The sequence below is a fragment of the Mobula hypostoma genome, chromosome 8 (genome assembly GCF_963921235.1).
Source record: "Mobula hypostoma chromosome 8, sMobHyp1.1, whole genome shotgun sequence".
NCBI lineage: Eukaryota > Metazoa > Chordata > Chondrichthyes > Myliobatiformes > Myliobatidae > Mobula > Mobula hypostoma.
In genome coordinates, this window is record NC_086104.1 from 65,397,857 (window position 1) to 65,410,293 (window position 12,437).

The following is a 12,437-nucleotide window of genomic DNA, read 5'->3' on the forward strand; positions in this document are numbered from 1 at the left end:
CAGAAGATTTTAATACTCTAATATGTTTAATAATGGATCCCCATTTAGGCTGCCTGCTTCATCTTTGGTAGAGAGCATACATTACAAATGGGGCAAATCTTTTGGATAAAGCTGCAGCCCATCCTGCAGGCTTTCCACTCGCAGTCCAGACAACTGCTGGTCCCTAGTCTACCTGCATGTTTGGGAAATGTTGGTAGAGTGACTGAATGGACCCTTTTTATTTAATTCAGTTACGTTAAGATTATTATTTTTAAGAATGTGTGTTTTTAACTTTTAATTATTTTAAATTAATTTTGTTTTTTTGACACTATTTGTCAAAAGTCATTTGGAAACATTCAGTCTCAGAGACAGCTAAAATAGGTGGTGACCCTGGGTATAGGATCTCAACAGGTATAAAGTTATTTTGTCTCAGAGGCCTTGGACTATACTGGGTATTGACAATCAGCTTGAATCCAGTTCTCCAAAGGTAGATTGTGCCCACTATCACATTGCAGGTGTGATCCAGGGACAGGCAATCAATGAAGTGACAAATCTGCTTCATTGTTTTATTGATAAAATAGCATACCTCTTGGAATAAGTCATATTTTGGTTTTGAACACAAATCCGAGCAACACACACAAAATGCTCGAGAAACTCAGCAGGCCAGGCAGCATCTTGAAAAAAGTACAGTTGCCATTTTGGGATGAAACCCTTCGTTAGGACTGGAGAAAAATTGCTGAGGAGCAGATTTGAAAGGTGGGAGAGGGGAGAGAGAAACGCAAGGTGATAGGTGAAACCTGAAGGGAGAGGGGATGAAGTAAAGAGCTGGGAGATTGATTGGTGAAAGAGACAGAAGGCCATGGAAGAAAGAAAAGGGGGGAGGAGCACTAGAGGGAGGCGATGGGCGGGCAAGAAGCTAAGGTGAGAGGGGGAAAAGGGGATAGGAAATGGTGAAGGGGTAAGGGGCATTACCGGAAGTTTGAGAAATAGTTATGAACTCTGGGTATGTACCTTATGCAAAATATACCTTATGTAGGTCTCCTGGATCATGAATCTGAATTTTGTTACACAATTGGAAAAGTAAAAGACTGGTACTTGATTTAAATTACCAGTAGATTGAATCGTATATTTCTGTTTTTATATAACTTGTCTGAACTTGTACTGCATTCAAATCATTCATAAATACAGGATAAATCTGAGGGTCTGAAAAGAGTTGTGAGCACTTCATTTATTGTGTCCTACCAATTAGATTGTTGTCTTTATATCCTCACACTATCTCCTGTTTCCGTATTAGTTGAAAGGCTATTTTAAGTACTATGCTGTGTTATTTTTGCCAATAGTTTGTTACATCAGACTTTATCCCTTCTGGAAGTACGTCTTCATAATATTCACTGACACTGCCTTATCTACCTATTAAATAATCTCTTCAAAAATCAGCAGTTAGCTGAAAATTAGTTTGCCGCCTTAAAACCCATTTGGCTTTGCCGGATCAGCCCATCAATTCATTGAACCAGCAAGATTTTCCACTGGAGCAACCTTGACCTATAAATCTGGCATATAATTGCTTTTTAAAATATACCCTATGTTTTAGTCAAGTGTTTGATCTAAATCTCCATGTGGATATTTTGTCATTGTTATATGATATAGGAGGGATCCAACCTTCCGATTATGGGATCAGATTAAATGTTAAAAGTGCTGTTAACTCGTGGCACACCTACCTACATAAGTCATGCATGGCATCTCAGTAAAGTAGTACATGTAACACAACATTTAGAACAGAGATATGTCTATGTTATATCATTCACCACTAATGGGCACCAGAAAACACTTTAGCTACTTCAGTCAATTCATTTTTGATAAGAAGAAATAATTAGTATTGATGTAAATGTTGTGGTTATCGAGTTCTGGATGCAAGTCTACAAGAATTTTGAAGGGAACCTGTTTAAAACTTTACTGTCACGGAAGAGGAGGATCTAACCTATAGAAAGATGAATAAATCAGAACTCCATACTGTTGTTCTCTTCATCAGAAACGTTTGAATAGCAGTTTAATTGATGCTTTTTTTTTGCTTTCCCTTTTAAAGGTTGTACCCTCTTATTTTATGAGGCCAATGGGAAAAACTTCATGGAGCAGAGCAGTGTGCCTAGATACGCCTTGTTCGCTGAGGATAGCATTGTTCAGCCGGTACCTGAACATCCCAAGAAAGAGAATGTGTTCTGTCTTAGTAATGCCTTCGGGGATGTTGTCCTATTTCAGGTTTTTATTGTTATTTACTAAAGATTAATCTTAATTAGCATATAAATGAGACTGGCAAATGCAAAGCCAAATAATTCAAAATTCCTGGATATAACAACTATTTTTACACAACCCTTTCATTGGCCCAAGGTGTTCCATAGGCATCATGATTCATAAATCATGAGAAGTGAGAAAGGCTGGCGTTCATAATTAATAGGTGTGTTGCAAACAAAACCTAGCGAGGCTAAATCAAAATCTGGTCTTTTATATCAAAAAAAAATTAACAGGGTTTTATGTTAAACTGCATTTTCCAAATGATAGGATAAATGAATTGAATAAACTCTTTGTTATGAGCAATAACATTCTGGTTTTATTGAACTTGAGAAAGATCTGACAAAGTAACAAATGATTGTTAAACTGTAAAGCAGAACAAAAAATTAGGATGACCATTTCTCATGGTTTCATTCAATCTTCTGTCTACCATCTCCCAATGAATGAAGTGCAATGAAATATTAGTTGTCTGGAATTATGTGAATACATTGGACAACAAACTTTTTCCTCAATTTTTTTTGTTTATGGTAGACTACTTGAAGTTGAACACAAGTATAATTTCAGACTACTTGTATCACGTAGGAATTTTGAGAAACAAGAAATTAACTCTTATTGAATATAATATGTTTAATTGAATAATAGTGCTGACACTTTGGAAAAGTTCAACTAAGCCAAAATGTTTTATTGATGATTTTCATTTGTACTCAGTGTCTGAGTACAAATTTTTAACAACATCTATGAATGCCTTCCATGTGATTTTTTCCGGTTTCACTAGAAGGTCTTTGAACTGCCTGTCATTGACCTGTTTGATTTGTGGACCTACAAAAATGCCTTCCTTAACCTTGGCATTGGCGATTCTGGGGAAAACACCTGTCTCAAATATTGAAATCCTTTATGGAAATTTATAGGCTTTCTATTCTGTCATGCAGCATCCTCCCTGCCTAAGCATGCTCAGTCATGCCTGGAAAAGATACAGAACTTTTTAGCTTACATCGTGGGCAACATTTTAATTGTCTTGAATTATGAATCAAAATAACAAATACAGTTAATTTCAAAAAGATGGTGCATGATAGGAAAGTGTCATGGTGATTTTCATGATCAGCAACCCAAACTCCATAATGTACACCCAAAAGTATTCAGGAAGCAAAATCTTTGTTGTTCGGTGATATCCATAACCTCAGTGCACTGTTTTATAACATTTTACAATAAAATAGTCATTGCCCTCAGTGCTTTCAGCAGCACATCTAAATTTCATTTTAATTTTAACATCAGCATTTTTGAAGTATCATTTTCAGAAGTTTACAGGACACTCGTGCTATGTTTTAATTGTTCTCTGGTTCGGTTTTCAGGCTACAAGCCAAACTGATCTTGAAAATTGGATAACAGCAATACACTCTGCATGTGCATCAGTGTTTGCAAAGCAGCATGGCAAGGAAGATACTGTCAAGCTATTAAAAAATGAAACTAAAAGCTTAATGCAGAAAATTGATATGGATGGAAAAATGAAGAAAATGGCAGAGTTGCAGCTGTCCATTGTAAATGATCCTAAAAACAGGAAGGCAATTGAAAATCAGGTATACTTAAATCTTACTGTTCTCTGGGAACAGAAACTTTATATGTACTGTGTGCTGTTATAGATGTGTATTGGTGTTGCAATTAATAGTAAAGAAGCAAGTTGTTGGTTATAAGAAGCAGGAAGCTATCGAATGTAATGTTGAGGCAGCTTAAGAAAAATAGTAAATGCCATTCAAAATAGTGGAGTAAGTGGTGGGTACACAACCCTAGGAAAATGCATAATAAATAATAAGGTACTGAACATCTAGACAAGCAGATCTCCAAAGTAGTAAAGCTGTTAAAATTAAGAGATGCTTGCCTTTATGGCTGATTTAAATAATATCAGAACAGGGAACTTGTATCAGAATTTGTTTGTCACCAGATGACAGCAAAAATATGACAGCATCGAGGAATTACTGAGTTGATGAAGTCTTGCAATAAATTAGAAACTAGCTGGCTGGAGTTGTTTGGAATGATGGTGTAAAATTGAAAAACCTGGATTAGATGAACAAGAAAGGCTTGTTTCTCATAATGGAGAAGTCAAAAACAGTGCACACTGTTGGCAAAAAGAATTCAAATGGAGTTGAGGAGATTAGATTTTGTCCTAAATGGGATCTGAAACATTGGCTGAAAGATTGCGAAGACAAAAGTTGTGAATACATTTTGAAGCTCACTGAGATGAGCAAAGTGCAAAGCTGTGGTCAGAGAATTCTTTATTTTTATTTTTTTAAATTGCATTCTTTTATGTTTCTTTCTTTGTGGTTACCTGTAGGGAAGCAAATCTCAAGATGTATAATTTATACATTCTTTGAATGTATAAATTGAATCTTGACTCTTAAAATGGTTGGCTACATTGGAAAGATAGATGCATTTGATTGCACAACAATTAACTGGATGTTGCATACTAAGTGTAATTTGAGCAGTAATTTGAAGCAAATTAAATAACCAATGAAAAATAAGACAATATTTCTGATGCAGAAACATTTAGATCCAAAACTATTGTCAATTGCAGAACACCTTAGGTTTCATAAGTATAATCAAAAGAAAGTGGAGTCCTTCTCAACCTACGTGGCTGAATTGAAGAAGTTGTCTGAGCATTGTCAGATTGTTTAGTTTGTGGAATCGTGCAAGAAAGCATTCAAAAATGGCTCCTAACTGAAGCATAACCTACATTTAAAAGAGTCGTTGAAATTATTGTATCAATGGAAACAGCAGACAGAGATACAATTGAGTTGCAGTCAAGAATGAAAGTGAGCGTGAACAAAATTATCGCATCTAAATGGAGGCCTGCTTGGCTGAACAAGTTGCATTGCCATTGTGGCTGGGGATAACACACACCAGGCCAATACAGTCTTAAAGATGAAATGCCGAAAATGCAACTAAGTAGGACACATATACAGCAGACTGAAAATAAACAGACTGCACAGAGAAGAGAAAAAGTCAAATTCCAGTTTCAAAAAGAACACTTCGCTGCATGCTGTTGATGAAAAGTCTGATAGTGATGAAAGTGATAAAGCACTGGATAGTCTTGAGATTTACAGTTTGAATTCTTAACAATAGACGTGCAAAATGGCTTACACCAGAAGTGAACAGGAAATTAATTAAAACGGAATTGGACCCTAGCTCAGCTGTTTCAGTCATTCCACAAAATGAGTTTGGCAGTTCAAAGATACTGTACTGAAACCCTGCAGATATCCAACTTGTACTGGAGATTGGATATATCCTGTGGGAATACATCCATAACAGTGAAATGCAACAACCAGCAAGCCACATTGGACTTGTATGTAGTAAAACCAGGAGGGCCAGCGTTGTGGGACTGAGATTGGCTGAACCAACTACATCTTGATTGGAGAGCCAACTGCTATTTGCATGCCACATCCCCTGAAATAATCAACTGAAAGTAAATTACGAAAGGTACTGGATGACGCCTACACCAGTCTTCAAGAATTTTTGCAAAGCAGTCAGGTGAGTTAGATTGCATGAAGGCTGAAGGAATTCTGTCCCAAGATGAGCAGAGACCATGAGCAACTCCAATGGTCCCAGTCGCCAAGAAGAATGGGTCTGTTAGGATCTGTGGCGATTTCAAGATCACCATCAATCCAGTAGCTAAAGTAGATCAATATCTTCTGCCCAGGATAGAGGATACCTTTACATATCTTTCTGGAGGGAAGCATTTCAGCAAAATGGCCTTAGCAAAGGCCTACCTGTAGATGGTGATGGAAGAAGAGTCCAAGGTGTTTCTCATCATAAGCACTCAACAAATGCTTCATCACTATAATGGGCTTGTACAAGGATGACAAGGAACAGCTCCAAAATTCTAAGACTATTAAAAGGATTAGATTGTGGGCTCAGAGCATGACGTGCTGTGTGAATTCCTTAAACCAAGCATCACTTACTGTTGTCACATTATTGATACACAAGGATTACATAAGTCTGCTGAGAAAATTCAACCAGTGGTGGATGCCCCAAGACCAAAGGACGTGTTACAGTTGTGGTCCTTTTTAGGATTTGTCAATTACTGTAACAGGCTCATGTCAAACCTGGCCACTGTGCTCTAACCTTTGAACTCATTACTACAGATCAGTAAGAAATGGCAATGGGCAAAGCAGTGTGAGGTGGGTTTATAAAAAGGAAATGAAATGGTGACATCAGCCACTGTACTCACACATTATGATCCACATCGTCCAGTGGAGCTTGCCATGCACTGTTCAGGATGCCAACACATCCAGAAGAAAGGTATCCAGAGCTGTCAGAACCACTTCCTGTAGTCCAAGGGTCAACTCCTAAACCCACCAAGGAGGAAGCTCCAGAACCTGAGATTGTTTCACAACCACAAGCTTCACCTACCAAAAATACATTACATATGCCATGATACCACCATGTCCTAAGTGTGTGCCTCGCTTCAAGTAAAATGAAGAATGTACATGAGTTATTCCCAGCTCCATGTTTTCCTTTTAATTAGTTTTTATGTTTTGGAGTAACAGACATAACAGCTGCAAGATGAACAATCAAATTTTGGAACAGGAAACTATTCAATTATCATCAAACATTCAAATTTCACTTCCCTTTGTGAAATGACCTTCACTGGATGTTGATAAAATGGGTCCTCCTGAATAATGCAGGGATGCCTCTGAATCACCTGAAATAATTTACAAATAACAAACTATGCCTGAAAGGGGGAAAGTAGCTCAATTTTAATCCAATATTTGGGTTATTTCTCATTAAAATAAGAAATTTGTGGTTTATTTGGCAAAAGTAAGTTATTTTACAAAAGTAAAAGTTATTTTAGAAATAGAATGCTTGATTTGTAAAGCATTTGAATTTTGAAACTGCACTACGTGACTACTTTTCTCATAGACTTCAAATAACAAGAAAATAGGAGTCCATCAAGTCTTCCCTGTCATGGCTGATCTATGCTGACCTCAATTAATTCTGTGCCAGTTGTCCATACCATTAATTTTCTGATCTTTCAAATATTGAACCATCTCTACCTCAGATGCATTTAATAATTTGGCAACCACCACCCTTGGGCAGAGGATTCTGGATATTTTCCATCCAGAAATGACTGGCCTCTTACTTTGTAGCTTTGTGCCTTTGTTCTCCCTCAAGTGAAACCATTTTAACATCTACCCTGACAAACTCAGTAAAATTTTATTTGTTTGACTAAGATCTCCCCGAATTCTTCTAAACTCCAAAGGATACAGAAACAAACAGACTGATCTATTTTAGTAAATGCCTGGTTGTTCTTGATTGTCCTGTTACCTTCCATTGCAAAATGCAGAAAGCTGATTTAAAAGCAAAACAGAAACATGCCACTTTGCCTTTGAGACTGAATTGCCATTCATCAGAATTACAGCCGACCTTCAGCTCAATGCTACTTTACTGCACTATCCCTATATATCTCAATGTGTGTAATAAATGAATTCAATGTCTGGCCCTTCACAATCCTGTGGGAGAAAGAGTATTTTAAAAATTCAGTGCATCTAAGTGAAGAAATGTGTCTACTTCTCAATCCTAACTGCAACCATTGCTTTCTTAGAGGCTGTGTGCACTGGTCTGGATGCCTCAGCTGGGGAAAACATCCCTTCAACATTCACTATATTGAGCCCTGGAAGAAAGTTGCAAATTTCCATTAGATTTCCTGTCGTTCTTCTAAATGCCAGACATTGCAGTTCCAGTCTACAATTTCTACAAAACCTTGAAACAGTCTAGCAAATATTTTTATTAGTAAGGGGACCAAAACTGTACCCAGGACACCTGATGCAATCGTACCAAGGTCCTTTATAATTGCAGTAAATGCTCAAGTACATTTTTTTATCATTTACATTTTCTATAATGATTGCACGTGCCATATTCTTACCCACTTAGTTTATTCATATCTCTTTTCTGTACACTCTCTTCCTCTTCTCAATTCCACTTATGTCACTTCAATATGGTCTTTTAAAAGTTCTGTCTTCCAGAATTCAGTTCAGATAAATGATCTGGTGGGTACCAGTAAACCTATCATTACCAAGGAATAAATTATCTTCCATTCCAACTAGAGAGTCATTGAACACAACAGCACAGAAACAAACCCTTCGTCTCATCTAGTCCATGCCAAACTATTAGTCTGTCTAGTCCCCTCAACCTGCACCTGGATCATAGCCCTCCATAACCCTCACATCTATATACCTATCCAAATTTCTCTTAAGTGTTGAAATTGAACCTGAACCCACGACTTCCACTGGCAGTTCGTTCCATACTTTCGTCACCCTCTGAGTGAAGAAATTCCCCTCATGTTCCACTTTAACATTTCACCTTTCACCCTTAGCTGATGACCTCTAGTTCTAGTCTTGCCCAACCTCTGTTAAAAAAGTTTGCTTTCATTTACCCATCTATACCTCTCATAATTTTATATGCCTCTATCAAATCTTCCATCATTCTCCTATACTCTAGGGAAAAGAGTCCTAATGTATTCAACCTTTCCCAATAACTCAGGTCCTCAACTCCTGAGAACATCCTTGTAAATTTTCCCTGCACTCTTTCAATCTTATTGACATCTTTACTGTAGGTAAGTGACCAGTACTGCACAAAATACTCCAAACTAGGCCCACAAATGTTTTGTACAACTGCAACGTAAATCTCAACTCCTGTACTCAGTACTTTGATTTATGAAGGCCATTATGCCAAAAACTTTCTTCACGACCCTATCTACCTGTGATGCCACTTTGAAGGAATTATGGACCTGTATTCCCGGATCCCTCTGTTCTACCACACTCCTCAGTGCCCTGCTGCTCACCATGCAAGTCCTACACTGATTGGTCCTCCCAAAGTGCAACAGCTCATGCTTGTCTGAATTAAGTTCCATCTGCCATTTTTCAGCCTATTTTTCCAGCTGGAAAGAATCTTTGCCACAGTATGTGTTCTGCAAGATTCTTCTATTAATGTCATGTGCCAATTCAAACAATGAAAATGAATATTGAGTAGGTTTTCATTTCTGAACTACTTTTTGAAATATAATGATAGAGAAATGATCAAATGAGTACAGATAATATCTAGGCTTTTATAATAATGTGGAGCCATCCATTAATTACACCAGAATAGAGCAGTTCTGGTGAATGAACTAGAGCAGGTCCTCTGCATTCCCTCTTTTGGATCTCATATGCATTTCTTTTGGATCCTAGCAGCTCTTTCTGTGGTTAAGTCTAAATAAAATATGGTTAGAATGGGTCTTTAATAAATGGCTAAATTCAAAATATTTATAAGAAATTGTTCTAGCATCTGTAAGATCCAGCACTGAATTCTGCAAACTAGAAAAAAAACTTAATAGCTTTATTATTCAGAGTTCCCAAATTTCTGTAGATCTCACATGAAACCACAGTCAACTTGATGGAATCCTCTGTAATGTGAGAAATACCAGATTGAAAAGTTAATTTTGCATTTACTGTAACAGATTAGCCATAACCTAACTGGATTGGGGTACAAACACGAGATAGAATAGCTTGTACTGTTTTCCTTTTTCCTTGCACACTGTGTTTGAGGCTAATTTATCAAATGTACAATTTCATTGCATTCTCAGCAATCTGTTTTGTATTATGGGAGAGTATGCTGCTGTATCCTGTGACTCATTCAGTACATCTGGATTGGTTAAAAAGAAAATGCATTTCACATTCAAATTTAAATGTTATTTTGAGCAAGTTAACAACTCAGGTTGGAACTAAACATAACAAAAATAAACAGTGGCTTTTTCTGCTGAAGGAAAAAAGTAGATGTATTATTTGCATTCATTGAGTCAGCTATTTTTCCATTTACCTTCTTTGCCATGGATTGAGACATAATATCCTGCAGCGTTATGAATGATGCCTTTATGTGCCTTGTTAGAACAAACTGTTGCATGGTGACGCTCTTGTTTCCCTGAAAAGATTGTTAGTAGTTTGGGGAGGGCGTGTGGAGAGGTGGTGGAAGATCTCTCTAAAATCTTTCAACTTCTCATTTAGTCCAAAGTATAAAGGAATATAGAGCTCGTTAACGGAGCCTGTAGACTAGAACTGCCCTGAAAAGAGCCAGTCTTATTCTAACATCTGAAATTGGTACCAGAGAGTTTTCAGATGTTACAGGAACTTCTGAGGTATCCCACTTGATGTTTCTTGTTGTGCATGCCTCCCAACAGCAAGCTACTGTGGAGCTGGTGCAGGTTTCCCCCACCATCCGAAGGTAGAGCATTCCTATGAAACGGTTCGTAAGCCAGAAGGTCGTAAAGTGAAGATGCAATTACCATTTATTTATATGGGAAAAATTTGTGAGCATTCACAGACCCAAAAATAACCTACCAAATCATGCCAAATAACACATAAAACCTAAAATAATAGTAACATATAGTAAAAGCAGGAATGATATGATAAATACACAGCCTATATAAAGTAAAAATACTTTTCCACAATCATTGCCTGCACTGTTCTCCGTAACGAAAATCTCACGCAAGTGCTCTCGGCAAAAACACTGCGCAAGCGCTCTCCAGTAACCTTCAAGCTATGAAGCTGCCAAATCATACCAAATAACACATTAAAAATACACAGCCTATATAAAGTAGAAATAATGTATGTACAGTGTGGTATCACTTACGGGAATCGGGAAGACATGGAGCACACTGATGATGGTGTGTTAGGCTGAGTCATCGGAGGTTGGGGTGGTGCAGTGGCCCCCACCCTCCGGGCAGTGAACCGATACCAATTCGCAAAGAATGCAGCAGTCCAGCAGTAGCTGGGACGCACCCAGCATATCTTTAAGAAAAAAGCCGAAATAAACAAGCTAATTAATTAGGTGCCGTCCAGTACGTAAATGTCGGCCCAGATCAGAGACTATTGCCGATTGCGTCACCTCTGATCTGGACCGACATTTACGTGCCGGGCGGCACCTAATTAATTAGCTTGTTTATTTCAGCTTTTTTCTTAAAGATGTCTTGGGTGCCTCCCAGCTACCGCTGCATTCCTCGCGACCCGGCTACCACTGCATTCTCCACGAATCGGTATCTGTCCGCGGCCCGGGGGTTGGGGTGGTGGGACACTGGGGTGTCATCTCATCGTCGATCAGGGCAGGCAGGTCATCTTCTTCTATGTCTGCCTGCCTCGATGTCGAAGGTCGAGGTTCGTCGTCTGCTGTGGCTGATGTGGAATCCTTGAAAAACGACAGTTTGCTTAACTGCTAGCCTCGCGCATTTTTCTACCATACAGTTCTTTGAAAGCACTCAAACCATCCTGCAAATATGCCGTAAACCGACGTACCCTTTCAAAACTAAAGTCGTACTTTATCATTGCAGCGAAAATCTCACGCTGTTGCTTCACGTTCAGTTCCTGGACAACTTCACTTTTGGTCCGTTCGCTACTGCATTCAGTTTCAGTTGTTATCCTTTCCTTCCAATTGCATCAGCTCTTCATCTATCAGTTCTTGGTCATGGGATGCGAAACCTCTTCAACATCATCTTCGTCAACCTCCACAAGTCAAACTCACTTTGTCCTCACTTCATTCACCATGATCAAAACACTTAATTATGCCTTGTTTTACACTAACTGTAACACCCTCATGAGCTCTTTTAGGCTTTTCCGATACCTTAGGACTCATCTTGCAAACGGCTGCTCACAGGCATGTGTTTAAACAACATGGACGAGAATGCAGTTCCGAATCCGGGGAGAGTGGCTGCTCGGGGCGCGCGCTGCTTTTTTTCGTAACAGTGAAAACACCTTCTGTTAGCAAAAACAGGGAACTAATGTAGGTGTTTCGTAACAGTGAGGTTTCATAAAGCGAACGTTCAAAAAGCCGGGGACACCTGTATAGGTGCATTTGCATTTTTGCAACCCTCCATATGATGATCAGTTTGAATTAAAACTTCTAGCGTCTTGACATTTAAAAAAAAAAGAAACGTAATTGCTTTAGATCTGATTAGCAAATCTTCCAATGTGCTGCTAAAAAGACCTGCATTCAGATTAGATCTCCCCCATGGCAGAGACCAGAGGGATGCGGGATGCAATGAAATCTATTTAAATGCTTATAAGTTACTTCTGTGGCAGAAGGTATTTCAAAACTTTGTGCAGATTGATTTGAACTCCAAAGTGACTAGTTTATTTATAAAATATGAATTTTGC

General features: G+C 38.3%; 1 protein-coding gene across 4 annotated transcripts in view; it reads left to right on the forward strand.

Moving 5' to 3' along the window:
* The window catches only part of LOC134350589 (rho guanine nucleotide exchange factor TIAM2-like), a 276,948-nt gene that overhangs the window by 164,734 nt on the left and 99,777 nt on the right, over window positions 1–12,437 (forward strand). For all 4 annotated transcript variants that reach the window (XM_063056011.1, XM_063056010.1, XM_063056012.1 and 1 more), the window contains 2 exons: window positions 2,063–2,235; window positions 3,615–3,839. In XM_063056011.1, coding sequence (XP_062912081.1) covers window positions 2,063–2,235; window positions 3,615–3,839 — 398 coding nt within the window. The remainder of the gene's footprint in view (window positions 1–2,062; window positions 2,236–3,614; window positions 3,840–12,437) is intronic.